This window comes from Macaca fascicularis, chromosome 3 (genome assembly GCF_037993035.2).
Source record: "Macaca fascicularis isolate 582-1 chromosome 3, T2T-MFA8v1.1".
Taxonomy (NCBI): Eukaryota; Metazoa; Chordata; class Mammalia; order Primates; family Cercopithecidae; genus Macaca; species Macaca fascicularis.
In genome coordinates this window covers 101133464-101158828 of record NC_088377.1, presented here as the reverse complement: position 1 = coordinate 101158828, position 25365 = coordinate 101133464, and the positions used below count along the sequence as shown (strand labels likewise).

The following is a 25365-nucleotide window of genomic DNA, read 5'->3' as shown; positions in this document are numbered from 1 at the left end:
TTTTTGAGACAGAGTCTTGCTCAGTTGCCCAGGCTGGAGTGCAGTGGTCGGATCTCGGCTCACTGCAAGCTCCGCCTCCCCGGTTTACGCCATTCTCCTGCCTCAGCCTCCGGAGTAGCTGGGACTACAGGCGCCCGCCACCACGCCCGGCTAGTTTTTTGTATTTTTTAGTAGAGACAGGATTTCACAGTGTTAGCCAAGATGGTCTCGATCTCGTGACCTCGTGATCCGCCCGTCTCGGCCTCCCAAAGTGCTGGGATTACAGGCTTGAGCCACCACGCCCGGCCTCTGTTTCAAATTTTAAATTTCCACTAACTAAATCCCAGTAAAATAATAAAAAATTTCATCAACTAAAATGACTTTTTATATTTTCAAATGTCCTGTGCATCCTATCACTGTAATGTGGAAAACAAACAAACTCCCAAGGTGGAGGAGTTTCTATCTTTCCGGCACCATGACTCACAATCCAAATGTTTAGAATAGTTTTAAAAAGGAAAAGGTTCTCTTTGAAGTGATTTTACTTCCTCCTTGTTTTTTACTGCTGCTACCAGTGTTTGTGATATTAACACTTTCAAAAACATTGGAGTGTGACCAACAAAGGGCTTGAACCAGCTAATCAGCATGCATGTCAGATTCACAAACACTCAAGTTATCAGCAGTGTGGACACACAATACCAGATCATAAGTAACAATAAATTAGGACCTACTAGTAAAATAGTCTTTAAAGTGTGAAAATGCAGTGTTTATAAACAAGCTAAAATGTGCCTCCTACGTTCAGTTTGTTTCAGGGAGTAAAGATTTATTCTAGCTTCAGAGAAAGTAAACATGCAATTACAATTACACAAAACTAAGCCAGTTAATTGGGGATTTGAAAAATAAAAATTTCCCTTGTTTTTTTGGTGAGCTACTGTTTATCTCGAAAATGTTCCATTGCAATAATAAGACTCACATTCCTAGGGTTTTGACAGACTCGATAAACAAAAGGGATTTAGGGGAGTGAGCTGACCATCTGTCCAGAGCTTCCTGAACTTTCAGCAAAGCGGATGAATAAAATTATCCTTAATTATGTTGTCAGGGCTACATTTGAATACCCAGATGTAACAGATTTTGAATCAGCCACTTAAAATTCTGTTCAAAGAATCTGACTGTGTAGCGTAACTTCAGGAAGTGATATTATACACAGATTTACTATTTTAAATGTTGTCAATCATCAGATGAAGATCTACCAATCTTGATATAGAGGGTGGAAGATAAAACTACTTCCCTTGGAATCTTTCTCGGCTGCTACTAGTACCCATAACTGAGGAATGCTTATAGGCAAGAAAGACAGGAACAGAAGGGATGTCAACAGTCTCTCAGATGGATTTCTCTGTATTCTTTTTACTTGGTTCCACCAGATGTATGATACAGATACACCACGGTCACTTTCACTTAATGCCTTTGTTTAAGCTGCTTCTCTCCTTTGGTATGCACAGACCTTTCGCTATTTACATCAATCTTACCCAACACTCTGAAGTCCATAGCTGGTCATACAGCACAGTGGTTCATACCATGGGCTCCGGGGTTGGCCAGTATAGGGTTTAATTCAGAGCTGCTCATATACCACAGTGGTTCATACCACGGGCCCTGGGGTTAGCCAGTACAGGTTTTAATTCCAGCTCTGCCACTTACTAGTTTTATGGCCCTAGGCAAGATATTTGATTTTTCTGGGCCTCAGTGTTCTCATTTGTAAAATGGGAACAATGCATATGGATTTTTCATTAGGGTTGCTCTGAGAACTAAATGAGCTAATGGATGTAAAGCACAATGCCTGGCACATGGTTGGTACCCAAATTTAAATTCCATACATATTTATACATACATGTATAGGTACTATGCTAGGTACTAGGGATATAATGACTAAATGTTAGCTACTTATTATTTTTACTACAACTACTATAGCTTTAGTATTTTCTCCCTAGATTATGCCAACCAACAGGCATATGTTCCTTCTCCGAATCTCCAGTGCACTTACTTCAAATGTAATACTTTAGTACGTTAGTATGCACTACCCAATTCCTTAATTGTTTTGTGTGTATGCATCCGGTCACTTTAGAAGAACACTTTAGAAGCTTGTGAAACAAACAGAACTAAATTATAGTAGGCAAATCACAGAGTAGAAGTCAGAAGATTTGGGTCCTAAACCCATCTCTGCTACCCAACTCTATTGCACACATCCCGTTGGGCAACTCAGGTAAAGTATTTCAGTCTCAATTTCCTCATATGTGGATTGGTAGAATTTGGTTATAACAATTACTTAACTCCTTTTCAATCCTACAATAAATGGTTTGCTTTGATTTACTGTTAATGAACATAAATCTAAGCCATCAGAATCCACTTGTTGAGGAAGCTGAAATACGTACATGTAATCCAATTTGGAGGGTTTGAGTCAATGATACTTTGCCTCTTCACACGCATCTGTATCAGCCCATACAGTGGGGCAGCCATCTTCCCATGACTTCTCTATGCGAGGTAAAAATCAGTCCTTTTTAAAATACACTAAAATATCAAAGTTTTTCATCTTTCCTTAGAAAAGAGATGGTGAAACTTGAAGCCAATGTGTATTTCAGAAAAAGACATATGAACAGCACTTACACATACCCTTAAAATGTAAGAATGTCTTCGTGTAAAACGAAAACCAAAAAACAATGACATCCTATTGGCTGTGAGAATACTTCGAATGAATAAAATTTGCTTTATTTTAAACTTCTTTGTAGAGTATTTAGATTTGCTTTTGATCTTTAAAATGACCATTTGTGTAAAATTTCCAGTGTTGTTCTTCGTTCCCATCACATCTGCCAAGCTGCCAGCTTCACAGGCACCATCTCTGCCTTTCCACCTGTGACAAGGGACAAACTTGGGGCTCCCGTGTGCCAGATCCCTGTCTCTCACCTTCTTAAACACAGTCTCCAACAATGGTTCCCCAAACCAAACCAACTCCCCACTCATTATTTCAATCAGCAAACAAACATTCTCTCCTATTCTGTTGAAGACCCTTCCTGGACCCCAGTGCTCCCTCCAGCCACTATGCCATTTCTCTGCTGCTCTTTGCAAACAGCTCCTCAGAATAGCTACCTGTCTACTATTTTATAGCTCAGGAACCTGCTGAAGTTCAGAAAGTTGAAATCATTTACCTGCACAGTGATTAAGAACAAAGCAGCATTAAGAGCAGATACAGGGCCAGAGGCGGTGGCTCACGCCTATAATCCCAGCACTTTGGGAGGCTGAGGCAGGCGGATGACTTGAGGTTAGGAGTCCGAGACAAGCTTGGCCAACAAGGTGAAATCCCATCTCTACTAAAAATATAAAAATTAGCCAAGCGTGGTAGCGCACACCTGTAATTCCAGCTACTCAGGAGGCTGAGGCAAGAGAATTGCTTGAACCCAGGAGGCGGAGGGTGCAGTGAGTCGAGGCTGCGCCACTGCACTCCAGCCTGGCAACAGAGCAAGATTCCGTCTCAAAAAAAAAAAAAAAGAGCAGATGCAGGTCATAAATTTTAGTCTCTGATAACACTACGTGATATATATTTTCCTATTAGTAATAACAATAGAAAAACCCACAATCTCTAAATAAAGCCATTTGCAAACACTCATATTTGGAGAACAATTTATAGAGTACAAAAAATTTTCATGTGCCTTATCTCGTTGGATTTTCATAATATCTCTGCAAGTTGGGTAAGTTGTTAAATCTCCATCTTATCTTAATGAGAAAACTAAGGCCTAGACTTGCTGGATAAGGGGGCACAGCAGGGAGGCTGTAGTGAGGCTGTCTGAGTATGAAGCCTACACACCAGCTGGTATCTGCGTGAACTCTGGCTAGTAGCTCAATCTCTTTCTGTGTTGGTTTCACATGTATAAAATGGGTCCACCTCCCTGGGATGTTGACATGTTTAAATAAGTTCATGCAGAAAGCTTGGAACCAGTGATTGACTCATAGTAAGTTTTAAGGATAGTATTAGCATTAAGTGCTCACTGGGGGACAGGCACTCTACTAGTCTTATAAATAAAATGCTGCAACTCAACCATGCAGGTAATTCAGCCCTGGCTAATTCTCATTTTAGCTAAAAACTCAGATAACATATGACATCAAGTCATTAATATTTGAAATAGGCCAGGTGCGGTGGCTCATGCCTGTAATCCCAGCACTTCTGAAGGCTGAGGAGGGCGGATCACCAAAGGTTAGGAGTTCAAAACTAGCCTGGCCAACATGGTGAAACCCCGTCTCTACTAAAAATACAAAAATTAGCCAGGCATGGTGGTAGGCACCTGTAATCCCAGCAACTCGGGAGGCTGAGGCAGGAGAATCACTTGAGCCCGGGAGGCAGAGGTTGTAGTAAGCAGAGAATGCACCACTGTACTCCAGCCTGGGTGACAGAGAAAGACTCTGTCTCAAACAAACAAACAAACATATATATTTGAAATAAAACAACTGAGTAAAAATACTGAAATACATTTTGCATCCTATGGGTTGTTTTAAGAAAAACTATTGGCCAGGTGCAGTGGCTCACAACTGTAATCCCAGCACTTTGGGAGGCCGAGGTGGGCAAATCATGAGGTCAAGAGATCGAGACCATCCTGGCCAATATGGTGAAACCCCATCTCTACTAAAAATACAAAAATTAGCTGGGCATGGTAGCGTGCGTCTACAATCCCAGCTACTTGGGAGGCTGAGGCAGGAGAATTGCTTGAACCTGGGAGGCAGAGGTTGCAGTGAGCCGAGATCACACCACTGCCCTCCAGCCTAGTGACAGAGTGAGACTTCGTCTCAAAAAAAAAAGAAAAACTGTTGAATTCATGCCAGTGGTTCTCTGATTTAATTAAACTTACTTACCTTTTTGGATCTTCCCAGCTTCAATGTAAGGGGTGAGAAACAACGGCTGTCCTGAGTCTCCCTTAGGTGGCATGGAAACACTTCTGTATAGGGAGCGAAACAGCCCATCACAGGGGCCAGGCGCCAACAGGACCAGCGAAACAATCACCTTCCACATGGCGCCAACCATCTCTCAGGGTCTAGGATAAAAACAGCATTCCAAAAATGAATCAAAAGAGTAAATATTTACCTGGCCCTTTTACATGCAAGAAATTCATTTATTCACTTAAAAACATTATTGTGTGTAAAGGCCCTCTGCAAGGACCTTGGATAGCACCATAAATAAGCACACCCAATCCCTGCTTACCCTTAAATTCACAGGCTAATGGGAGATCCTTCAAGGGATTTACAATGTCAGTAATTTTTAAATTACTGATTTTTTTTTTTTTTTTTAACAGAGTCTTGCTCTGTTGCTCAAGCTAGAGTGCAGTAGCACAATCGCGGCTCACTGCTGCCTTGACCTCCTGGGCTCAAGCAATCCTCCCATCTCAGCCTCCCAAAGTGCTGGGATTATAGGAGTGAACCACTGACATTTTCTAAAATGCAGTTTGGAAAGTAAATTCAATGAAGGATTCAGTAAAGCCTCAGAACAACAAGAACTCTGTAACTGACCATAAATGGGTGTTAGAAATCACTATGTCACCACAGAAGGGCAGAGGATTGAGAGCATATTTCAGGTCGAAAGATCATAGAAAGGCCTTACCCAAGTTGGATGTGGACAAAAGGTGAATGGTTCTCAGACAGGTGGGAGAAATGGGAAAGGCATCACGGGTGGGTGGAAACAGCTTAAGCAAAGGTGAGACCTCAGGCATCCTTGCACACCTTGCAGGGAAATTTCAAAGAAGCAATGGATTTCTGCTTATGTTCTCTATCTCTTATAAGCCCCCCGTTTGTATCAAAGAACAACAATAACAAAAACAAAAACAGGAAGGAAGAAAGAAAGGGGGAGGGGGTCCTACAACTACCCTTAGGTCCCTCCCCTTATTGCTAGCTGATAAGTAAAGACATTAGGCCCCAAACCATTAGCACAAAGCTTTCCAAAGATCTTCAAATCTGATGTTTGCTTAGAATATTCATCTGAGATGATAATAGTAATGGCATAAAATTGTATAATGATTTACTTGTACATCAATATGTAAATTATACATATAGTGGGCTTTCCCATGTATTTGTAGCTGATTTGAATCTCCTAATTTCACCAGTGTTAGAAAAAAATGAATGGTATTTGTTAAAGCACGCAGACAAAGACTTTATTAGGATAATGATAGGCACAGGGACCTTGCAGTCAACAGAGTCTTGCAGCAAGGGAGAGAGATTGGGCTCAACTCCAAATGCAGCATGGGCCAGTGGGAATTTATAGCTAAGGAGCAGTGTGGGGGTCAGTGGATGGAAAATTACTCAAAGGAAGCCTTGGGGTAAGGTTGATCTGGCTAAACCTAATAGGATTCTCGCTGAAGACAGGCCAGGGTGATCAGACATCACCTGGGGGATGGTGCAGGATGAGAAACCTGGTCAAATGTTGAGGTGATCGGATGTTGATGCTGGTGGTTCTTGGTAAAACGACTTACCAGTGTCCTTTGCTAAAACTGGATTTTACAAGGAAGTGCACAAATGGGCCAAGCAGAAGATTCAGAAGCCTGACTAAAATTTGGCCAAGGAAAAAAATCCTTGTCACCAGGAGAGTGAGGATTATTATCACCAAATTCAGATAAGGAAAACTTGAATCAAAAGAGTGTCTCATGCAAGGACATGAAAGTAGAGAAACCAGGACTTGACCCCACTCAAGGCCAGGACTAGGGAGAAATGAGGGAGGTACAGATGTAGGGTCAGAGCTCATCTTGATCTAAAATGTTGACCATTTTTGTTATCATTAATTTTTCTCTGTATTATATAGTTTTTTAACTATTACCTTAAAATATCACTGATCTTGAGTTTTTTTTGACACTTTATTAAGTTTTACACCTGAGGCAGTGCCTCTCTTGTCTCGCTCTAATCCTGACCTTGCAAAGTAGGGAATTACGACAAGCACACCAGGGCCGTTACATGACTCTGCACTCCTGCTATTTAAGCATGATCTATGTTCTTAGCTGTAAATTCTAAATCAAATACACGAAATGAATGAGTACTCCACACACATTTCTGGATGCAAAAAGAGATACATAATTATGCAAATACAATGCCTGCTTTGGTTCAGTGCTTTAAAATGCCAAGCCATTAGAACATCTTAAAAATACAAAATGTGTAAAAATCTTTTAACCACATGCTTATTACAACCCAATTTGGCATAACATGAAAATATTGATTATAGCAAATTTTAAAAGCTTTTCAGGCACATTTCCCCAGTAAGATAAAGGTTTATAATTATAACATGATTGAATATATAACCCTTGTCATGTCTCTCAGGGTTAACTTACTAGAGTTCTCCACACTTAATGTAAATAAGACCAGCCGAATCCAGTATGGAGCTAAAAAATGCTTTTGCCTATTACTGACTATAATAAACAACAAAATGAATTTAGGAACTGAAATTAGGTTCCCAAGAAGCCCCAGGGTAATGACCTCTATGGCAATGTTAAAACATTTTTTAAAATTATGTGAACTTGTTTACACTGATGCTTTTATAGCATAGCTACTTTCAAGGGATGCCTGAAATCAACAATCTTACTCTCTAACTGGTTCAGAAAAATATATATATATATGCAATATTAAAAAAATAATGGAAGAAGCTCTTCCAGTGGGAGGTTTTTTTGTTTTTTGTTTTTTTTTTTTCCTGGGGACAGAAACAAGAAACCAATCATGCCGTCTAATTTCTCAATCTTCCTGCTGCCAATCCCCAGCCCCCTTTAATGGAAGCCATTAATATTTAAATAACCAGGGTAGTTACAGCACTTCCCTTGTAAGCAGATGTTGACTCAAAGATGTTAAAGAATGAAAAGAGGTAAAACTGGTCCTGTTTTAATTGATATAAATCTAATACATAAAAGTAAGAACTGGGTCAATTTAGTAGATCTCATTAACATTTAATCAAATAACTATCTGAGTCATGGTTTCCCATGTAGGTGAATTAAAGCGCCGACATATTTCATTTCACAGTTCTCATTCAACAGTCAGAATTCCTGAACTGTGCTTAGCTGTTATCTCTCCTTGTGAGAATGAAAGCTATTATCATAAATGGAGAAGTGGGTTTTTTAAACACCCTCTCGTGTGTTTTTGCTTATCCTAAATTAGCATGAATCTTTTTATTTATTGAATATTTATTGAGCAATTTCTAAACCAAGAAACCTGATACTAGATAGAGGATATCTCCCACAGAAAGTTGAAAAAGAAAACTGTTAACCCTACACTTTATCATACCTACTTGAAATAATATGAAAACAGTGGTGCTATTTCCAGTTCAAACATATCATATTGAAGAATTCCAACAAAATGTTCTTCTTAATAAATGTTTAGAAACAGAACAAAATCTAGGTAAACACAATACAATATTGATAGAATCAAAGAATCTAAAGGTCAAAAGTATATAATTTGCTAAAACTGTCTTACTAAACCTTAAATATTACAGTTGAAAATCATGTGTCCAATATATAATTTTTGATATGGAACAAAGCTATTTATCCACAGTGTTCTTTAGAATAAAAAAAATTGTCAATAAATAAAATTTCCAACAATAAGACATCAGATAAGTAAGTTACTATACACCAAAAAGATAAAATTATTATACATACAGCAATTAAAATGATTCTACTAAGAATGTTTTGAAAAATATAATATTATTAGGTAAAGAAAAGCAGAATATTAGATTGGATATATGTTTTTTTCCTTATTTAATACTTCTTAATAATTTCTAAATTTTCTACAAAAATTTTGTACTCAGAAAAAAATAATTTTGTTGCTTCTTTAAAAAAACAAAGTGAAGCAACTGCTAGACATGACAGAAAAAGTGCTTATTCCTTATTCCTTATTACTACCTGGGTATGACCTCTTCTGTTTCCTAGGAATAAGGTTCTATTTGCACTTCTAGAATAGCTTTTTCTTTCTCTAACATTCTGTTAAGATGTGTCCTGATCTCCTAAAGCCACAGAATCCCAGAGACTCACAGTAAATTTTCTCTTCGGTAAATCAGAAGGCTCTGCATAAATGTGAGATGCTATAATAATATTTATTATCATATCTGTAATTCATTCTGCCTGGAGTACAGTTCATAATGAGAGTGCATATAGTTGGTACTAAGCAAATATTACTGAATTGATGAAACTAAATAAGGAACCACATTTTAGACTTACAAGATATTAAATGTTCATGTGGTCCAATTCCTGCATCTTCAGATTAGAAAACTTATACCAGGGAGTAACTGACTTGATCAAGATGACAAGGCCAAGACTGAAAGCGAGAATTTACTTATAGCTCTAAATCTCATCTGCTTTCTACTCTCCCATCTTTTTTTTTTTTTTTTCCTTTTTGAGATAGAGTCTCGCTCTGTCACCCAGACTGGAGTGCAGTGGTGCGAACTCAGCTCACTACAACCTCCACCTCCTGGGTTCAAAGGATTCTCTTGCCTCAGCCCCCCAAGTAGCTGGGATGACAGGCACCCACCACCACACCCAGCTAATTTCTTTATTTTTAGTAGAGACGGGGTTTCACTACGTTGACCAAGCTGACCTCAGGTTCCTGACCTCAGGTGATCCAACCGCCTCGGCCTCCCAAAGTGCTGGGATTACAGGCGTAAGCCATTGCCCCCGGCCCACTCTCCCACCTTTGTTCCAGATATATCCAAATATTCTGACTCTTACTGTCTCAGTAGATAATAACAGCCTGTAATAGTCCTAAATCCCTTTTATGGATTGTTAAAGGATGTAGTAAAGAAATAAACAAATGAATAAAAAGAAACACTGATAAGTAAATCTGTCTAGAGAAGTCTGGTTTTTAGAAACAACTCTGTAATAATCCAGGTCCTGCCGTGACTCATCCGAGGACCTTGTGTAAGATAGTAACTTCTCTGGGTCCCACCTGATGTGCTAGAGCCAGCGCAAGAGACCTGATGGTTAAATTTTCAGGAATACTGAGAGTCAGTTGTTCAACAGAGCCACCGTTAACAATTAAACTGTCATTGAAGAAGTTACATTTTAAAACATAAGTTCAAAGTACTCAAACTTATCATTTCTTAATGATTTTACTACATTTTACTATTACCTGTGATCTAGAGTTATGATTTTTGTATCTGTGTGGTAGACAGCTTATACATATGATGGTTTGCTTCTGGGCATCTTTTTCCAACTATGTGTTCAGTAATCCTGTTGGTAGCCTGAAATAAACTATGGTAGGAGTATTTATACCACAGTAACCAGCAAACACCAGAAATCAGGGCTTCTTTTTCTCAGACAGCCGATTGTTAAACATTTACCTGCACACACTGGGCTCATCTTCATTATTGGTGAAATGAGCTAGACGCTATTTTCCATTAGCTCACACTCTAATTCCAATCTACCTGACCAGCAGAAGAGACAAAAAGGGAAAATCCTGGCCAGTTCTCCCCTACCTGATCAACCAGTAACATAATCAGACTTGCAAGACCTCAACAAAAGAAACCTGAAAATGCCACTGGAGGTGTGTGTTTTGCCAAAGAAAAACGAATCAAAAACAAAACCTGCAGGATGAGGACAAAGAAACAAAGAGCAGGTATTTAAACCAGTCTTAGGTTCTCCCCTTCACTCATTTCCACTTCCCCACTTTACACTATCGATTACTCCAGTCAAAGGATACATATCTTTCATATAATAACCATTGTAGCTGCAATTAAAATAGTTATTGCCCGGCACATTGGCTCACGCCTGTAATCCTGGCACTTTGGGAGGTCAAGGCGGGAGGATCCCTTGAGCCCAGGAGTTTATTTATTTATTTAAGGGACAGAGTCTCACTATGTTGACATCCTGGACAACACTCTTGAAGTACTCTTTTCCCAGGGAGGACACAGTCATGGCATGTAACGTAAAGGGCAACCTTTTGCTGAAGTGGCACTGAGACACGCCTATCTCCTTTTCAGAGGTTCCTCTCTGGCATCAGACGGTGGCGTCTAATCTCTCTAACGAATTAGTCATCCCTGTCTCTGCCACCATATCCTTGGATGTGCAGGAAAAGGAAACTAGAGGTGTGTGGCAGGGAGAGAATGAGAAAAATCAGGAAGAGGAGAAAATAATATAATCTGACACCACAGTCTGGAGCTTTACCTTGAAATCCCACTCCAACCAGAAGGGAAATTTAACTGGGCACGTGGTGGAAAGTAAAATGTAAACATTATCCCAAAATGTTTTTCAACAGTTTTGAAATAGAAGGGCCATGCCTGTGACTAAAGGCACTATCATGATAATAACATCAGTTAATAGCTACCAATTACTGAACGCTTACTATGTACAAGAAACTGTGCTGATTGCTTTATATTTTTTATTTCTAACCAGGTGGGTAAGGGTTAGAAACAACCTGACCTTGTCATCTCTTTTTATAGACGAGATACTGATCCTCAGAGAATTTAAGTGGTTTGCTCAGGTTCACAGTTAGTAAGTGGTAAAGCAAGCAACTGAGGTGTCAGGCCTGGCTCAGAACATGATACCCCAAAATAATGGCACCTTGGCATAGTGAGTATTTTAAACAGCAGGAAATTGAAAAAACAGCAGAGGCAGGAAGGCTGCTCTCTGACCCTTTCCCACCTTTTTCTCCTGAGAGCTGGCCATGAAAGAATTCTCTGACCTACTTCCCCTGAAAGTAGGTCATAAGACCCTCATTCCGGAGGGGTCCTGCCCTGTACCCAGAGGGAAGGAATGTCACACCGAGGTTGAAAAGAATCTGAACAAATAGGCCTTGCTGAGTTCCCCGGTTTATTACTATTAGATCACATTCTTTTGTCCTTCAATTACACTTCTGCACAACTGTCCCTAAACACATATGGTTTTCCCTGGGTCCTTGGGGCTTCGTTTTCTAAAGGTTTCTGTGTCACTGAAAACTTATATTAAATACAACTTTTATACTTTTTTCATTTAATCTATTTTTTTTTTCTTTTTATTTGTTATAGGGGTCTCAGCCATGAACCTTGTGATGGATGAGGAAAAGATATTCTTTTTCTCCCCTTACACTTTCTGGCAGCCAACATGGGGTGGCTGAGACACCCCACTAGTTCCAGGACCTGCAGATAAGATCCTGGGACAACTAATAAAAAAACAACAAAAGGTTAAGAGTTGTTTTTTTTATTTTTGTTTTTTAACCAAGATCAGCTCTCTGGGATCTCTTCTTCTAGGTAAGAATTTCCTTTCCAAATTCAGATTAGCAGAAGAAAAATCATTTGTTTGCATTGTGACTCTTATGTAAATCTGATTTAGGGGTACCCATTAGTTATTGATCCTTTCCCTCCCAGGGACAGCTATCTCATTCCTGTTTCTCTCCTTTTGTTTCCTGAGAGCTTCGCTTCATGACTGGTGACAAAACTCTCTCTGGGCCCGGCATAATGACTGATGCCTGTAATTCCAGCACTTTGGGAGGCCAAGGCAGGCAGATCACTCGAGGTCAAGAGTTTAAGACCAGCCTGGCCAACATGGAGAAACCCCGTCTCTACTAAAAATACAAAAATTAGCCGGGCATGGTGGCACGCACCTGTAATCCCAGCTACTCATGAGGTTGAGGCAGGAGAATCGCTTGAACCCAGGAGGTGGAGGGTGCATGAGCTGAGATTGCACCACTGCACTCCAGCCTGGGCAACAGAGTAAGACTTTCTCAAAAAAAATAATAATAATAAATAAATAATTAAAAATTAAAAAAAAAAAAAAGGAAAAAAAAAGAAAAAAAATTTCTCTGCTCTCTGCCAGATGGGGTGCAAGTGTTTCAGCTAACAATGAATGGGAAACACATCTCCGAGTAGATGATCTGAGAATGACAGGGAGCCGGCCTTGAGGAAACAGTGCAAAGGCTCTGCAGTGCAAACAAGGTGCTTACTGTGGGTTGGTGGGCACAGTCAATAGGGGAGGGAGTGGTACACAATAAGGTTGGAGAGATAAAGCAGAGCTCGGAGAGTCTTATCTTCCTTCACCTGTGTTAGCATTTTATTCTAACAATAATGGGAGACCACTGGAGAGTTTACAGCAAGGGAGGAATATCATCTGATTTACACTGTGACATGATTGCTGTGGTTGCTATCTAACAAGTAGACTTAAGGAGAATCAGGATGGAACCAGGATACCTAATAAGAGGTTGCTGTTATAACCCAGGAGCTATTATAAAGGCTGGGGTCAAAGAGTAGCAGGGAAGGTAATGAGAAATGGTCAGCTACATTTTGAAGGCAGATCTACGAGTATTTACTCATAGACCAGATATAATGGCTGAGGGAAAGACAAGAAGTACAAGAATGGCACCCGTTTTCTACCCAGAGTAAGTCCAAGGATTATTATGCGCTGAGTTGAAGATATTTTGAAGTCATAACTCCTAGTACCTCAGAATATGACCTTATTTGAAAACAGGGTCTTTGCACATGTAGTAAGGTTGATGCAAAAGCAATTGTGGTTTTCGCCATTACTTTTTTTTTGGAGACAAGTCTCTCTTGGTCGCCAGGGTGGAGTGCAGTGGCATAATCTCGGCTCACTACGACCTCTGCCTCCTGGGTTCAAGCGATTTCCCTGGCGCAATCTCGGCTCACTGCAACCTCTGCCCCCTGGGTTCAAACGATTCCCCTGCCTTAGCCTCCCAAGTAGCTGGGACTACAGGTGTGTGCTACCACTCCGGCTAATGTTTTGTATTTCAGTAGAGATGGGGTTTCACCATGTTAGCCAGGATGGTCTCGATCTCCTGACCTCGTGATCTGCCCACCTCGGCCTCCCAAAGTGCTGGGATTACAGGCGTGAGCCACACTACTTTTAATTAAAAGTAATTTTACACCAACCTAATAATTAGCTACAATGAGATTATACTGGAGTTGGGTGAGGGCAGGGCTTTCATCCAATAAAACTGGTATCCTTATAATAAGAGGAGGGAACTACAGAGGAGAATGCCATGCGACAACAGACACAGACACTAAGTGATATATCTACAAGCCAAGGAGCGCCAGGATTGCTGGCAAACACCAGCAGCTAGAAGAGGCAGGGAAGATTGTAGGCTACAGGTTTCAGGGGGAGCATGGTCCTGCTGACACATTAATTTTGGACTCTAGCATTCAGAACTGTGAGACAATACATTTCTGTTGTTTTATGTTATCTAGATGGTGATGTTTTGTTATAGTATCCCTAGGAAACTAATACATGAATAGTGGGGCCATGACTGGAGAAGAGGAAGACTATGGAAGGAGTTGGGATGGAGGATGTGAAGGCACAAAACCCCAAGAGTTCTACTTTAAGTTGCGTGGTAGGCATCCAGTGAAAATTCTGACTGGCCAACACTAAGCTGGAAAAAGGAAGCAAAATTGATTTCTTACATCAAATATGTCTGGCATTATGCAAGCCAGGATCTCCCACGGGGTCCTTTATGGAATACCAATTCTGCAACATATTAACAGATTTTATAAGGAAAAACATTTGGGAAAGTCTGGGTTAAATACAATTAATGAGGCTGATGCAGGAGAATCGCTTGAACCCAGGAGGCTCCCTTGTTACAGAACACCTCATAGCCGTTCACTAACAGACAGCACACCTTTTCTTGACTGTGATACTATTCTTAGACAAGCCCTAAGGTCAGAGCTTTATATAAGACATATCCATATGAGTAAACTCAGTCCCATGTGAAATAATTTTCTCATGCCCCCTTAGCTATTGAGTAGCAAAGCTGGAATTTGAAGCCATATCTAGGTGATGCCAAAGTCCATGTATTTTCCATATACCACTATATAAATGACAGAATATAACAAAATCTGCCTCAATGCAACTGTTGATAAAAGCAGAATTCTGAATAAACTGGATTGTTTTGTCCATTTGCAGGATTTATAGGTACTGAAACTGCAAGTGACTGAAAGGCATATTTATCTGTAAAGATGTGAAAATCGCAGGTCCACAGATTGCTTCATAATGGATTTCTAGTGTACTTCTTTCAGTTTCAAAAATTACTTTTTGGGGATAAGTGAAGCTATCTACTCTTTGGGACATTAAAATCTCATGGCAAAGTCAGTGTCTTCCACTAAGAAATTTTTGTTAGTTTTGCTTAAGACAGTGTAGCCCTGTTCTTCTTAGAATTGCCTCCTTTTGAACGGTGTGAACCCAGGAGGCAGAGGTTGCAGTCAGCCGAGATCGCGTCACTGCATTCTAGTCTGGGCGACAGAGCAAGACTCCGTCTCAAAAAAAAAAAAAAAAAAAGAATCGCCTCCTTTTTATTGCCTACTATAATTAGAATTTTCAAATAAAAACATCAGGATACACAGGGTGGCAAATACAAGGCTAAGATTGGGAACAATGAATGAGAACATTTTATATGAGGATAATCCTAGTAAATTTGGCAATGTCATCAGTTTAACTGCCGATCCCTGAAGTGACAGGGGAAACTTCCCCCTGATTCTAAAAGAGCGACTACTGTTTGTAGCAGTAACCACTCTATAGGATTCGCTTCCACGATTCTAGTACATTTCTCAGCTCTTTTCCATATGTTATCTCATTCAAGCTTCACCTCTACTCTTTGTTTTTTTTTTGTTTTGTTTTTTTGAGACAGGGTCTCACTCTGTCACCAACAATCTTGGCTCACAGGAATTTCTGCCTCCTGGGCATAAGTGATCCTACCACCTCATCCTCCAGAGTAGCTAGGACCACTGGTGCATGCCACCACACCCAGCTAATTTTTGTACTTTTCATAGAGATGGAATTTCGCCATGTTGGCCAGGCTGGTCTCCAGTTCTTCGGCTCAAGCGATTCGCCTGCCTTGGCCTCCCAAAGTGCTGGAACTACAGGCATGAGCCACTGCGCCTTGGCCCACCTCCACTCTTGAAAAGAGTTAGTGTAGTACTTCAATAGAGGCCCATGCTGACTGGGCCACTTTGCAAGTGATAATACTCCAGGCAGCAGCTGAGCTGGAGTGGACTCCAAGTTGACTGGACCATCCACTCATTCACTGCATAAATATATCCTCAGCTCATACAATGAATAAAACAGAAAGCATCTGCCTTCGTGAACTCAGGAAGAGAGACAGGCAAGGCTTTTAAGAAAATCAAAGCAGGATAAACGGAATAGAAAGGAAAGGGGTTCAAGCAGTGGCACTAACTTGAGAGAGGTGGTCAGGGAAGGCCCCCCTGAGTAGGTGACACCTGAGCAGATCTGAGGGCATGAGACAGTGTCTAGGAAGAAGAGAGTTCCTGGCAGGAGAACAGTGACCGCAAAGGCCATTAACAGGACACAGTGCAGATGGAAGCCCATGGTGGGAGCCAGTGAGCAGTGGTTGGAGTGGTTCGAAGGGGGATCAGGTATACGTTCGTGCTGGGTATTGAAAGCCAACCTGTGTTTTAGGGCACTGCTTCTTCCCAGCTCTAGATATCTCTGTCAGTGTCCAGGAAGTCCAACAGTGTAACACTGCTGGCCCCTTGCTGCTGCCTTCTTCCCTCTGTAGCGGCAGGATGTCAGGCAGAAAGGTTCACCTTACGGGTACATTTGGATAAACTGGTCATGTTGGGCTCACCTCACTCCCCATCCCCACACGGAGTGGTGCTTTTCTCTCTCCACCCTGTGTGAACCTGAGGATTGCTGGGCAAGTCTGCTCAACTCGGGCATCAGTCATAGGAAACCCATTTGCCCAAAAGGCAAAGTGCCATTCCAGCCCAGCCTCCCTCGTTAATCAAGCTGATGTTTTGCTGTCCTGCCGCCTTGCTCTTCTGTCTTATTTCTCAATTTCTTCAGAACTCAGGAGAGAAAGACAAAGTGCTGTGTTTTGGGCTCTCTCAGAGACCTCAAAAATGGAATTTAGGTTTTATTCTAGTGTAACACCTACACTCCACTGTCTTTCTTTTCCTGCAAACATTTCATCATACATACAATTGAAGAAAGGCTGGTTAACAGTATCAGCTTCATCAGCCATACCCAGAATTTAAAGCCCCACACAGTCTGGTTTGCTCACACCAACCCTGAAAAAGAGCAAGTGGAGCACGAGAAATGACCTCTCAGATCAAACCAGCCAAAATGTCTTCACACAGCTAATCCAAGGGCAACAAAGTCACTGCATTCCCTCATTAGGTATTTGAAAATCCACTGCGTATAGTATCTAAGGTGGAGACAACACAAAAAGCCCACAAACTGGTTCATCTGCTTCATAAGCCACTGAACACCCTCTATTATTGCTTCTGTCAGCAGTTTCTGAAAGCAAAAATATAATAAATAAATAAAACCCTGTTTTCATTCTTACTTAATGTATTCTCACTTCTGTGCATATCATCTTGCTAAAATCATTAATAATCTCCATATTTCTAAATTCAAAAGAAAAATCTGTCTTTATCTTTATTGACTTTTCTGACACGCTGCTACTGCCCCTTTGGTAAATTTATTGATGCCTTGCCTTCTGTAATTTGTGTTTTCATGGTTCTAAAATTCTTCTAGGATTCTATCCTTGGTCCACAGCTTATGATGCTTTCACACACTAAAGAGTGGTCTCATCACTTTAACCAGCACTTTCTGTGGACACCACTCAAAATGAGAGTGCCTCTCAAAAGCTTCCGCCTCATCTATCCAACCGCCTGCCTAACATTTTTACCTGATGCCCCACGGGTATATGAAACTCAACATGTCAAAATGGCATTTAATCCTGCTGAAACATGGTGAGTGAGAAACATTTATTTCTGTCCCCTCATGAAACCTCTCTAAAATGAGAGTGAAGACATTTTTTAAAGTTCTAAATCCCAATACCCAAGAAAATAGGAGAGACAATAGTAAATGGGGCAGATCAAATTTTTGTTGTTAGATGGAAAGTGAACAGATAGTTTGCAGAGAATGAACACAGAATATAAACGAGAAACAAGGTAATTCAAACCATACAACTACAGAAAGGGTCAAAACTGGTAAGTACTATAGAAGGCAAAAGCGAAGTATAGGGCTGAAAATGGAAGAATTGATATGAGTCTATAACAACATTTAGATCCTCAAGTCCCTCCCCAATCTAAAAGAGGAGAGCCTTATTCTGTAGAAAATTCATTATTTGGACATTTTCAGTAGAGACACTCTAGACTTGGGAATATAAGAAACAGTGAAAGTTGGGGAGGAGATACTCTACTGAAAACTCAGAAAGCCTACACACTGACAGACCTCAGCCCCTTGAACACTCAGCAGTAAGAATGTTGGCAGTAAGGACTCTATACCTTCATTCTTCAGCTTCTGCAGGAGACTGAAGGATTCTTTTTTGCAACAACTGCATTCTCTTAGAGAAAGAATATACACATAATGACATGTAGGATCCTCTAACGAAGCGTGTTGAATCCACCAATCAGCTGCAGGGAGTCAGCGAACTGCTGACAAATCCCTTTGACACAGTGTCCAACCACCAATTTAGTATCTCACACTTAATACGTAAATAGACTTCAAGGAACCATTGGGTATTTGAGGAAAGCCTCCAGCTTGGTAGAAAATCCAAAAGAAATGGCACAAAAACAAAAACTCACAAGAAATAGCAATATATGAAGCAGGATAACTCTCCAAAAATCAAAATGTCTTCAAGGAGATAAGAGAAGATATTTCATTCATTAAACAACAGAATAAAAAATAAGAACATGCTTCTGAAAATTAAAAAATACAATAGTAGAAATCTTAAGAATTTGATAAAAGGACAGTGCAATTAAGTTATAGAAATCTCACGGAAAATATAATTGAAAGATAATAGAACTTTTAAAAATAGGGAGAAAAAAGGTAAGGAAATTAGAAGATTGGTTCCAGAAGATCAATATCTGACTAATGGAAGTTCCAGAAAAAGATGGCAGATAAAATTCAGGGGAGATCAGGTGGCTCATGCCTGTAATCCCAGAACTTTGGGAGACCAAGGCAGAAAGATAGCTTGAGCCCAGAAGTTCGAGACCAGCCTAGGCAACATAATGAAATTTCATTTCTACAAAAAAAGTCTACAAAATTAGCCAGACATGGTGGCACACACCTGTGATCCCAGTTACTTGGGGAGCTGAAGTGGGAGGATCACTTGGGCCCCAGGAGGTCAAGGCTCCAGTGAGCCATGATCATACCACTGCACTCCAGCCTAGATGACAGAGAGAGACCTTGTCTCAGAAAAAAAAAAAAAAAAATCAGGGTAAGAAATTATCAAAGAAATAGTGCAAAAATATCTGCAGAGGTATAGATATGATTTTTCAGATTTAAAGGAACCATCAAGTTCCTGGATCAAGAAATGAAAAGATGAAGAACACATTTCAGAAATAAAGTGACTATTAGAAACTTTCCAGAGAAGAAGAGAGAAAGAGAATGGTATCACATAAAAAGAATCAAGAGCCAAAATTGCATTAATTTTTTGTTTATTGTGGTTTTTTTTTTGAGACGGAGTCTTGCTCTGTCACCCAGGCTGGAGTGTAGTGGCGCGATCTCGGCTCACCACAACCTCTACCTCCCATGTTCAAGCTATTCTCCTGCCTCAGCCTCCTGAGTAGCTGGGATTACAGGTGCACGCCACCATGCCCAACTAATTTTTTTGTATTTTTAGTAGAGACGGGGTTTCACCATGTTGGTCAGGCTGATCTCGAACTCCTGACTTTGTGATCCACCCACCTCAGCCTCCCAAAGTGCTGGGATTATAGGCATGAGCCACCACGCCCAGCCTCTATCAATCATGAGAATTAAATAAATATTCAGAAATATATCAGATTTATTTATGTATTTGTTTATTTTTATTTTTTTAGAGATAGGGTCTCAGTCTGTCACCTAGGCTGCAGTGGCAGTACAATGCTGCAATCACAGCTCACTTCAGCTTCTAGCTTGTGGGCTCAAGCAATCCTCCCACCTTAGCCTCCCAGAGTGCTGCTATTACAGGTGTGAGCTACCACACCCAGCTAGATTTTGATTTTGATTTTTAATTTAATTTTTTTTCACCTAATATACAGCTTGGGAACCAGCCAGTTTTTTTTTTTTTTAAATGTTTTTCATATACCACTTCTCAGAAAGCTACTGGCAAATGTGGTCCACCAAAGCAAGGATGTAAACCAAGAAAGAGGAAGACATGGAAGCCCCGTAACAGGGGAACTAGGACTGAAGAGGGGAAGTGAAATCACAGAATAACAGTTATATCTAAAGAGCCACCAGTGCATAATGGAGCAGTAAGACAGAGGGGGGGTCCACATGAGATGTCCTCAAGGAAGAAATGTATCTATAACTGACTACTGCATGAGCTTTTGTAAAAAATCATATCAATAAGGATATTACAGTTCTGTCAGCAAGTTTGGACAGAAGTTATAAGAGTGATAGAGAAAACAGAACAATGCAAAGAGGCAATTTTTAAGTTGATGAAAATAAAACTGTACAAGACATGGATTGCAATTATAGTATACTACTTGGCTCAGCAGTGAGCAATATTTACATAATAAGGTAAACATTAGATATTGATTTAGCAAAAGAGAAAAATTATATCACCATTTGGACAGGTTGGAGGGTAGGAAAGTCAGGAGGTAAGGTATGTAAAAGTGGTAAATTCTCACCTTGTTGAATAAGTCAATAGAAAATACCTCAAATAAAAAGTGTAACTCTAAAACCAATAAATCAAGAAACAGATTAGGCAGATTACTTGGAAATTTGGAATTAAAGGTTAGAACAAACAGGTATAAGTATGAGAGGAGGTCTCAGAGATAAGAGAAGGATGGGGAAGGGTGGAGAAGAAGACTAAAATGTTTTATCATGAGAATTATAACATTACTTTTATTATATTGACAAAAATCAAAAGTAGTTAAGAAGAACTCAAAAACTAAACTTATTATCTCCTTCCCTAAACTTGTCCTTACTTCCCTATTTTTCATCTTGGTTGGAAATACTCCCATCAACTCAAGTACTAAAGCCAGAAATCCAGGATGTATTCTTGATCTATCCATTTTTCTCTGGCCCTGCATTCCCACAGCCAATCAATCACCAACTGAATCTCCTAGATGTTTTTCAAATTCACCTTCACCTCTCTAAATCTACTCTCATGGCCTAATCCAGTTCTTTATTTTCACTTGTCTGGACTACTGCAAACCTCCAAACTAGTTTCCAACCTTGACTTTAACTCCTAATTAAATGAATCCCTCTATACTTCCCTCATGTGCTGCTGTGTCTCCTATTGAGGTGACATCACTGTCTGGGGTAAATACCTGGGGTTTGCCATCTCACACCAAGATTAAGGACATGGACACGCACAAGGAGTGAGTTTAGGAGTGGAGGTTTAATAGGCAAAAGAAAAAGGAGAACAGCTCTCTCTTGCAAGAGAGAGGGGCATCTGAATGGGAAATCTGGCCCTCCGTGGAGTGCACCGGATTTTATAGACAGGCTTGAGGGGGTGGTATCTGATTTATATAGACATAGATTGGCTCACAGATTGGCTGGACCAGTTTAACGTTTACATAGCATGCAGGGAAGCTGGCCACCTCACCCTAACCTTATTGTGCAAATGGGCTTTCCACTTAGAAAGCACTACTGTCTGCTCCCTACTGCAGACGTGGTTGGAAAGGAAAAGGGAAGATGGAGCTGCCATTTTGAACATGCCTAGTCCAGGTAGCCTTTTCCTATTGGCACAACTGCCGGCATTCACTCGTGCAAGCTTCCAGCTTACTTGTCTATGTGTGTAGCTCAATTTTATAGGCAGGCTGCTCTTTGTTAGAAAAGAAAATGATTTGGGGTCTGCTTTTCATTAAAAGGAAAACCTTACCGAGGACTCCTGTACCCTCACTATCTGCCTAAATAATTTCTTCTTAACGCCTATATCACTATTTTGGCAGGTCATGGAATTTATAACGTTTAAAAATTTGTTATGCAGCAATAGATAACCAATACAGAGGCAGGAGAAAAGCCTAAGTAGGAAGAGGAGAAATAGGATGGAATCTAGAGAAGTCAGTAGAGAGCCGATCAGAGAGAGTTTTCTAGATAGGTTAAGAATCTTTATCCTCTCGTGACTAGGAACTACTGAAGGGCTTGACAATTTGAAGAGTACTACGGACATCCATGTAAGGATGGACTTAAGCCAGAAAGACAGAAGGCAGGAAGGCCAGTTAATATGTTTCACAATAATCTAGAATAAAGATGATGGGAGTTCGAACTAGGGCAGGAAACTAGTAATAACAGCATGGTGAGGGCAGACTTAAAAATAATTAGAAGGTTGACTGGGAGCAGTGGCTCACGCCTGTAATCCCAGCACTTTGGGAGGCCAAGGTGGGTAGATCATCTGAGGTCAGGAATTCCAGACCAGCCTGGCCAACATGCCAAAACCCTGTCTCTACTAAAAATACAAAAATTAGCCAGGCTTGGTGGTATGTGCCCATAATCCTAGCTACTCAGGAGGCTGAGGCAGGAGGATCACTCTAACCCTAGAGGCTGAGGTTGCAGTGAGCCAAGACCACACTGCTGCACTCCAGCCTGGACGACAGAGGGAGACTCTGTCTCCAAATAATAATAATAATAATAATAACACTCCAGCCTGGATGACAGAGGGAGACTCTGTCTCCAAATAATAATAATAATAAAGAGGAAGAAGAAGAAGAAGAAGAAGAAGAAGAAGAAGAAGAAGAAGAAGGAGAAGGAGAAGGAGAAGGAGAAGGAGAAGGAGAAGGAGAAGGAGAAGGAGAAGGAGAAGGAGAAGGAGAAGGAGAAGGAGAAGGAGAAGGAGAAGGAGAAGAAGAAGAAAGTAAAACTGGAAGAAACTTGTGATTATATATTAGAGTTGAAATAGAACAAAGAATCTAGGATGATCCCAGATGTGACTTAGATGGCTGGGTGGGTGGATGATGGTGCCATTAACCGAGAAAGAGAGAGACCCAAATCCCTGAGAGTGAAAATCAGCTCTGCTGCTAATCAGTCTAAGATGCTCCCAACAGAACATTAACAATATTTCTATATACCCAAGGCCACTCTGCAGCTGCAATATGATGCACAGTCCTTTTTTCTGAGCAACTGCTGTATTCTTACCAATGATAGCACTTTGCCCCACCCATCTCCTGAACAGCGACTGCTGAGAGTCTAAGTTCCTAAGCTGCCATGGGCACTTGGCAGCAGCTAATCCAGTGGGTACCTCTTCCCTGATCCCTCCTTTCACTCATTCAGCACAAGGCCAAACCTTTCAGAGGCCTCTTCCCGCTTCTCCCATCCCTAGGGTATGTGTCCTCCTTTGCTGCACATAATGCTAACAAACCTAACTTTGTGTCATTATACATGTATTTCTCATATTCTCTGCTTAGTGGGTTTCAACTTCCATCCCACTTGAAAGGTACACTTAGAAAAGGTAGAAGGAAACTAAAAAACAGAGAGAAAAGAGACAATAAAGCCAGACCACAGAGGATGGCTGCAGGCTCCCTATAGTACATTTCATTCTAAGATGAGCAGGAAAGGCTCTGCCACAATTCCTGAATGTACAAGGTCAAAAGTTGCAGCCTTCACTTCACCGACAGGTATATCCTTGGGCAAGCCAATTCACTTCTCCCCTTGGACTTCAGTTCCTTCATTTGTAAATTCTGGGGATTAGATGGACTATATAATTCCCAAAATTCCTCTCAGCTTGGAATGTCTAAGATTCTAAAAATGCAGCCAAGGAGATCAGGCTAAAACTGCTTCAGGCTTTGAGTCACAGCAATGATTCACGCAGGCTACCGTAATGAAAGAACTTCCACACCTGCTCTGGGTGCCCTGAACCTACACATTTCTGTCAGTGTTCGTAAGACAACCTAAAAAACCTAAGAAAGGCTGTTTTTTTTTTGGGTGGGGGGCTACAAAACTGATTAAATTACATCTTTTTTGAGCACGGATTTTTAAAAAAATCCTGTCAACAAAATTCTAAATCAGTGGCTTCCAGCAAATTTTCTCTGAAACAAAAGTCTCAGATTTTGCAGACACCAATGTTCACACACATGTGTACACAAGAACGGTGGAAAGAGTCATGGTTTCACATGGATTGTGCGGTCTGCCAGCTCAGAAAGCTCCTGGTTCCCAACGGCACAGGCAGTTCATTCTCCTGCCAGGCAAGTTAATTCCACCAACACGCCAATAGTTAGAAGGGGAGAAAACAAAACAAAACGAATTATTTCCACTTGACTTGCTGATTGCTAATAATATTCTTCATCAAGTAACCCAGGCAGAAACATTTCTCGTTTTCAGAATTAGCTATGGCTGCCATTTCCCCTTGTGTCAAATATAAGGAGATATTTCCTAGGGTCTGCATACGACCCAGAATGGCTTCATCTTTATTTCACATTCTACATTTCTTATTGCTGGACTTAGGAGCATATGAGCTTTTCCCTAGCCAGGCCTTTCCCTGCAACCTACCTACCCTCCCTCAGCACTAAACAATCACATTTCTTGATCCATTCAAACATGCAGGCCTCGGCTGGGCACGGTGGCTCATGCCTGTAATCCCAGCACTTTAGGAGGCCGAGGCAGGAGGATTATTTGAGCCTAGGAGTTTAAGACCAGCCTATGCAATGTGGCAAGACCTCGTCTCAAATCAAACAAATAAACATACAGGCTTCTACCCACACTCTTCTATACAAACAGTTTTCTCTCCTTTAACAGATCTCAACTCTTTAGAGATTTTCTAGCCATACAGTAAAGGGTGAGAAACTTTGCTAAAACTTCTGGAGTAAAGATGAAAAGGGGACAGCATCTACCTTCAAGGAGCCCTCATTCTAGCAAAGAGAGACATGCATGAAAACCAGTAAACCCTAAATATTGTCATAAAGCATGAGGAATGCAGTTCTGTGCCCCATTACAAATAAACACTGCACTTAGTAAAGTCCTCACTGGAGGATGACCCCATTTACAATGCAAATCCTATTACTCACTATACAACTTGCTACTTCTAACTTTGGGAAAAAAGCATTGAGGAAGCAGCGTCATTCTTACGGCTTCCAGAGTCCACTGGGGCTAATCTTGCTCTAGGCTCCACATTCTATCGCACCTTCTCTCCAAAGACTCGCCAGGGAAGGAAAATAAGAAAAAAGCAAAAAGTGACCTTAGACAGGCACAACTGTGGGACAATGAGGGAAGGCAGAAGATTGATGGGGTAAAACAAACACACAAGTGAAAACAGAGCTTTTCTCCATTTTACCCTTAAATCAGCCAGGGATTGAAGGTATGATCTTAAGGAGAATGAATGAAGTGATTGTTGAACTCAGGGAAGTAGGAAGGTTGCATGACCTTTGTACCAGCTTTAGGGGCTGGCATTTCTGAGAGGGGTTGGCCCTTCCTGTAGAGTTCAAGAAGTTGGGTGAAAACAAGGCACGATCAGAGGGCAGACATCCCACCAATTGTGCAATAACCAATTGTGCAATGTGCTTTGGGCTTCCTTGCTGATCTTCTTCCCAAA

At 40.8% G+C, this 25365-nt stretch overlaps 1 protein-coding gene across 17 annotated transcripts in view; it reads right to left on the bottom strand.

Moving 5' to 3' along the window:
• The window catches only part of CPVL (carboxypeptidase vitellogenic like), a 205306-nt gene that overhangs the window by 125551 nt on the left and 54390 nt on the right, over window positions 1-25365 (bottom strand). For all 17 annotated transcript variants that reach the window (XM_065542167.2, XM_074035303.1, XM_065542165.2 and 14 more), the window contains one exon: window positions 4870-5048. In XM_065542167.2, the coding sequence (XP_065398239.1) occupies window positions 4870-5038 (169 nt within the window). In that variant the 5' untranslated portion in view covers window positions 5039-5048. The remainder of the gene's footprint in view (window positions 1-4869; window positions 5049-25365) is intronic.